The 6174-nt window shown below is 46.4% G+C and overlaps 1 protein-coding gene across 1 annotated transcript; it reads left to right on the top strand.

Annotated features, from left to right (window-relative positions):
- The first annotated feature begins 752 nt into the window (after nucleotides 1-752).
- On the top strand, nucleotides 753-6174 carry C12H1orf53 (chromosome 12 C1orf53 homolog). Its single transcript, XM_047755414.1, has 3 exons — nucleotides 753-1030; nucleotides 4516-4617; nucleotides 6035-6174. The coding sequence occupies exons 1-3, from the start codon at nucleotides 776-778 to the stop codon at nucleotides 6104-6106; spliced, it is 429 nt and encodes a 142-aa protein (XP_047611370.1). The 5' UTR covers nucleotides 753-775; the 3' UTR covers nucleotides 6107-6174.

Genomic DNA, 6174 nt, shown 5'->3' on the forward strand with positions numbered 1-6174 from the left:
TGGAAGTGTGTTAATTTAATTCTAACGCCTGAAATTACCCCCTGGGCTTGTGCTAATTTTCTCAAATTCAATTTTGTAGGGGTAGCTGGATAATTTTCTTTCATCTTTCGGATAGGAAGTATACTTTTACTGTGTATTCTGCAAATACTTAGCAACATGAAACCATGGGCTTTTCTTCCTCAGGGTTCACTTTTGGTCCTCTTTCTAGGCTGGGCCCTAGAACCAAGCCACGCGGCACCTGTAAACACAGCCTTTGCCGGATAAGCCCAAGCTGGTTATAAACAAACCTGGGGTATTTTGATCACTTTCTGGCATCTTAACAGTTGTGGCGATCATGCTCAAAGATCCCAAGACTAGTTTGACAGGTGCATCACGTGGGGGCCTCCTCGGGGGCCTAAAGTCCACCTGATCTCCAAGGAAGGGCCAATGGGGCTGCGGAAGCCCACTGCGCGCGCCGTTCCCGACCACCCGGTAGAGCTGACCAGGCCTGAGGCCCGAGGTCGGGCTGGCCCGGGATCAGGAGTCGGAGGGCCAAAGTTCAGGACCAGAGAGCGAGGTCCGGGATAAGAAGGTGAGGTCGGGGTCCGGACGGCCGAGGTCGGGGCTGGGGGTCGGGATCCAGGACTGGAGGGCGGGCCCAGGGTCAAGGGCTGGAGGGCAGGGTCCGGGTGAAGGATCCGGGGTACGGGGCTGGGACCAGGCCAGGCCCCGCGGGAGCAGCCAGCACCGCCCCGAAGCCCCAGCGCCGGCGCCCCGCCCCCGATAGGCGGCGGCCATGGCGGCCTGGAGGGTCCGGGTGTCCGCGGGCGCCGCGCTCAGAAGGCAGCAGCCTGCCGCCCCGCCGCCAAAACCACCCCGGGTCGGAGCGGAGTTCCGACAGCACCTCAGATTCACCTTCTGCTCCGCTTCGAAGGGAGACCGCGGCGTCTCCGGGCCCGAATCGCCAGAGGGAGGGGCGACGGGTCGGGCAAGCGAAGAGTTAACGGAGGCAGAGGGGAGGATCGCGGAGCTGCACGCTGCAGCCTGCGCGGTGAGGCCCCGCCCCTCCCTTCCGGGGTGGCCCCTCCCGAACTGCAGACGGGGTGGGGTGGGTTGGGGGACTTGCGCCTGCGCGGTGAGGCCTCCCCGCGCTATGCCCTCCCCTCCCTTCCCCGGGAGCTCCGCCTCCCTCCGGCAGCTCCGCCTCTCCCCCGCAGCCCCGCCCAGACGGCCGCCGAGACAGCCCCCCGGGGGCTGGTGCGCCTGTGAGTCCTCGCGGAGAGGTTGCTGCGGGCCGGTGCGGTCCTGCGTCTGGCGTCTGATGATGCGTGTGCTTCCATCTCAGAACTTTTCGCTTGAAAACTGGCCACGGTTTTCCTCTTCCGGGCAAGGAGTTAATATGTATCTGTCCTGAGTATGAGCGCAACTCCTTTCTGATCAGCGTCCGTGCTAAAACTCCGGTCACAGTTTTGGGCCCATCATTACTGTGTGTGTGTGTGACAGGAAAAATATGTTTTGTGTTTATCTGCAGTATCATGTAGGCACTGCCATCCAATGATTTTAATAAGGAAAATTAACTTATTTTTAATTCATTTTCATTTTTGCTGCCATCCTTTCGTGCTCTCCACCCTAACCGAGAACAGTTGCAAAGGAGACTATATTCAGGCACATACATTCTTTCCAGACAATCTTGAGCTATGTTTTCCCCTATTTTGGGGGTTTGACAATTGCATATTAGCACCAGTATCAAAATTTATCATCTCCCTTCACCCTAACCTTAGACTACATAAGGTTAAGGGGAGCATGTTTATACTTGTATCATCTTGAAAGAGCAAGTGAGTTCCATGATAAAGATACAAAAAAAAAAAAAAAAAAAAACCAGGAGTTCCCGTCGTGGCGCAGTGGTTAACGAATCCGACTAGGAACCATGAGGTTGTGGGTTCGATCCCTGGCCTTGCTCAGTGGGTTAATGATCCGGCGTTGCCTTGAGCTGTGGTGTAGGTCGCAGACGTGGCTCGGATCCTTCGTTGCAGTGGCTCTGGCGTAGGCTGGCGGCTACAGCTCCGATTGGACCCCTAGCCTGGGAACCTCCATGTGCCGAGGGAGCGGCGCAAAAAAGACAAAATAAAATAAAAGTAAAATTAAAAAAATACATTTTTTTAATACACTGTCTGTGACCAGTGCTGATAGGACTAAAGTTATCTGGTCTGGCTTGGGCCAAGGGAGCAGAGAAGAAAACCCTGGATGTTGCCTAAAGTTGACTTTTATTTTTTTTTAACTAACAGTAGGCCCTTAGATCTTCTGCCTGGCTCACTGGGTGTTAAAACTTCTGCACAAAGACTCTTTAGGAAATGATTGGCCACTTTTGATCTTGTTTATACTCTTTAAAATAACGTGTAATTTGTTCCCACACTTCACCATATAAATGTAAAAAGAAACAAAAAGTTTCATTCTCTATAGAACAAATACCACTGGTATGGAAAGACCTGTTCAGTCAAAGGAGAAGAAACTTTTTCTCAGTCAAGGAATCCACACTTGTTTCATCAGTGTCAATCACAGGTTAAATGACTGTCCGGGAAACCATAAATAAACCCAATAACAAGCTTGTTGTTTTTATTTTCAACGATCAGAGCCACCTCCCAGTGGTCCTTCTCCCACACCGGCAGGCAGGTATCTCCATGTGCTGATCTGCATCACTGAACATCTTGTGCCCCAGTCAGACCGGCAGCCTTCTTGCGCATCTTTGTCTGTTGCCACTACTGCCCGGACAATTAAGGACAATTAAGTTTGTGAGGGCAGCCAAGGAGCTCCAAGTGTCCCCACTGAGGTGGGAAGCAGGAGAGCCACCCAGGGGCACTCTGTTAGGTTCTCAGGTTCCAGGTAATTGCCCCCAGAAGATCCCCAGCTGTCAGAGTGGAAAGACGCCCCCTACCAGTCCCCAGTGTTCTTTCCTTACTCTTCTAAGCCTCCCAACAAGGGCTTTGTAAATAAAGAAGTGAGGTCTCGACAATTGGTCATCCTAAAGCAGTGTTTAGTGCTCCTGGTTTCATGTAATCTGCTTCTGTGGTCCCGAAGGCTTTGGGAGGCCTCTTAGACTGGCCTTGGGACTTGATTGCTGGATTCCAGCTGCCCTGCGCTTCCTTTGCCAGTGCGCCTGAGAGGAGGCCTAGACTTGACCTCTAGTTGTTCTTGTGCTCTATACTTTGCTTAAAACCTGAACCAATAATAAAAAAAAAAAACCTGAAACAGAACAAACTGTTCAGCCATTAGGGAAGACACTTTGAAGAAGTGGTTTGTGGCACCCAGAAAGATCTATGTTAAAAGACATTTAAGTGTCCTGTGTATTCTAATGGAAGAGTTCTATACAAGAATGGTGCAGAGTTGCTGTGTGGTCAAAGGATAACATAAACAAGCCCAGGACAAAGTTCCCCTTCAAAATCTCAAGGCTAAATAATATCACACCCCTGGCCTAAGTCCATAGACGAGGTTGCATTATTTACTTTATCTTCATGCTACATTCTTGGGGTGCATTTTTAAAATTATGTTTGAATGCAGGTATAATATGCTTCCTTGACATCTACATCTGTTTGTTTCCTTTTTTTTTTTTTTTTTTGCTTTTTAGGGCCACACTAAAAAGCATATGGAGGTTCCCAGGCTAGGGGTCTAATCAGAGCTACAGCTGCCGGCCTGTGCCACAGCCGCAGAAACGTGGGATCCGAGCTATGTCTGCGACCTACACCACAGCTCATGGCAACGCTGGATCCTTGACCCACTGAGCGAGGCCAGGGATTGAACCAGCCACCTTGTGGTTACTAGTTGGATTTGTTCTGCTGCGCCACAATGGGAACTCTGCTTCCTTGACACCAGTTCCAAGTGCTGTAGTAAAAGTTGCTTTTGAGCAAACTCCTGAAAGCGGTGAGTGTTAATATTTTAAAACAGTACTTCTACTTTGCTTAAAAACAGCACTAACAACACTCCGAAAAAAGGAAAATAGCACAAAATGTGCAGTGGAGTAACACATCATGAAGGGAAGGAAAAGTGTCCAACAATAGCGACGGTAAAACTTGTCTGTAAGGACTGTTGGTTTTGATTAGCACCTTTTCTGTACGTTTAAATCATTATCCACATATTTTAACTACTGAAATTGCAACTGCAGCTTCTGAGTGAAAGTTCATTTTCAGCCTCTTAAGCTTTTAAAGTCCTCTAAATCACCTGTTATTAAACTTGTTACCTAGAAACTGAATGAAAAATACCTGAGCAGTGGCTCCGTCATTATTGGGTATAGAGGAGTTCTTGTTTTTCCATCAACTTCTCATTTTTCTCAAACTGTATATTTTCTCCTTATGTCACATGAAGTTGGACTGGGTATAATGTTGGAACGCATTCAGTCTTTAATTGCAAGTGCCACTAAAATTGCTGGGAAGAAGTCTAATATTGTTTAAAGAAAATGTTGCAGTATTTTATGAGTAGGAGTTGTGGTGAGGAGATATGATGAATATTGAGATGAATGAATTGTTTGATTTCCTTACTCTTCAGGCCGGCCAGCTGAACTACGTGGACCCAGCTACCGGCTACGTGGTGCTCACACAGCTTGCCCACGTGCAGCGAGGCCACTGCTGCGGTTCTGCCTGCAGACACGTGAGTCCCAGTTGTGCAGCACAGCAGCAGTTTTCAGTGCTCCTGTGACTTCATAAATACCTGTTATTTGAAAAACAAGTCAAATAAAAGTGCTCAATAGACCTGGAGTACACTTTTCACGAGCTACTCTAGTCAAGGACAAGGAAGTCCTTAGGATCAACATAGGACCTTTAAAGTTAATGGGATTTTGTAACATTTCACTGGGAGCATCAGTTCCTTGCAACGCTGTGATTTGAAATTCATGGGCGTTCTTTATGACAAGGCAACTTTTCCCAAGGTTCCAAATAAGTTGTGTTCACAACACAGGTACAAAGAGGCCAGGAAAAGAAATCTGTAGTAGGAGTTCCCCCTGTGGCACAGCCAGTTGAGGACCTAGCTGTGGCATAGGTCACAGCTGCGGCTTAGATTCAATCCCTGGCCTGGGAATTTCCATCTTGCTGAATTGAACCAATTAAAAAAAAAAAAAAGGAAAGAAAGAAAGAAAACGAAAAAGAAATCCAGAATATTGCAAACTAGATCCCAGGAAGCATTTATTTTTCATTTTTAGCTGAATAAATAGAAACTTGCTCGTTATTGACAGTGGGTTTGTTTTGTTTTTTTTTTTAATGGTAATGATTTTCTTCCTTCCTTCCTTCCCTCCTCCTCCTCTTCCTTTTCCTCCTTCTCTTCCCCCTGGTTCACTCCCATCTCCTGCTTTCTGTGGCTATTTTCGACCCTGTCTTTAAAATAACCATGAACTGTGCTACCCCAAGCTTAGTGCTATACATTTCCTAAAATGTCTATTTCAGGGACCATATAGCTCTTGGGTCATGGATTAAATGGACTATGTAATCCTTCCCAATTTTGAGCAAAAAAAAAAAAAATGGTGGAAATGGGTTCTTCACATGTAACTTTTTAAAAGCATCCTAGTAAGGTAAATTGTTAAATAGTTAAGATTATAAACAGATAACCTCTGTGTATAGACCAGTTTGACTGGGGGACCAGAAGGTGTTATTTCCTTTAACCGACCCACTTTATAATCAAGGAATAGACACCGAAGGCTTGTATTAACAACAGCTACTGTTTAAAAATTAAGCCTTCCCTTTTATGTATGTGCCTACCTGGGCCATTAGCTGTTTCTAATCAAAGGCACAAGAGCTTTGCTTGAATTGAGGACTGGAGGATTTTTTTTTTTTTAAGTGAGTTTTTGACAGTAAAATTCTTAAGGTGGGAAGGATGCATTTAGGAAGTGAGTCTTGAACCCTAATTAGGACCATTTGCCAGAGGTTGCCATCATTCTCCTCTTAGTCTGCAGGCGGCAGATCAAATCATCTGTACAACGTTATTAGCCTTTTCTTTTTTTTTGCCATGAGACGTGTACTTTCTCCAGATGATTCTTAAATAATTCCAATAATCATTTGTTTTATTTCTTTTGCAGTGTCCGTATGGCCAAGTCAGTGTTAAAGATCCATCCAAAAAGAAGCAATTCAATTCGTATTTTTATGTTTGACAACAGTTTCATCTCTGTTCTCCCTCTAATTGAGTCTTATTTTAAAAAAATAAAACCGTAATCCAGAA

Source organism: Phacochoerus africanus, chromosome 12, assembly GCF_016906955.1.
Source record: "Phacochoerus africanus isolate WHEZ1 chromosome 12, ROS_Pafr_v1, whole genome shotgun sequence".
Lineage (NCBI taxonomy): Eukaryota > Metazoa > Chordata > Mammalia > Artiodactyla > Suidae > Phacochoerus > Phacochoerus africanus.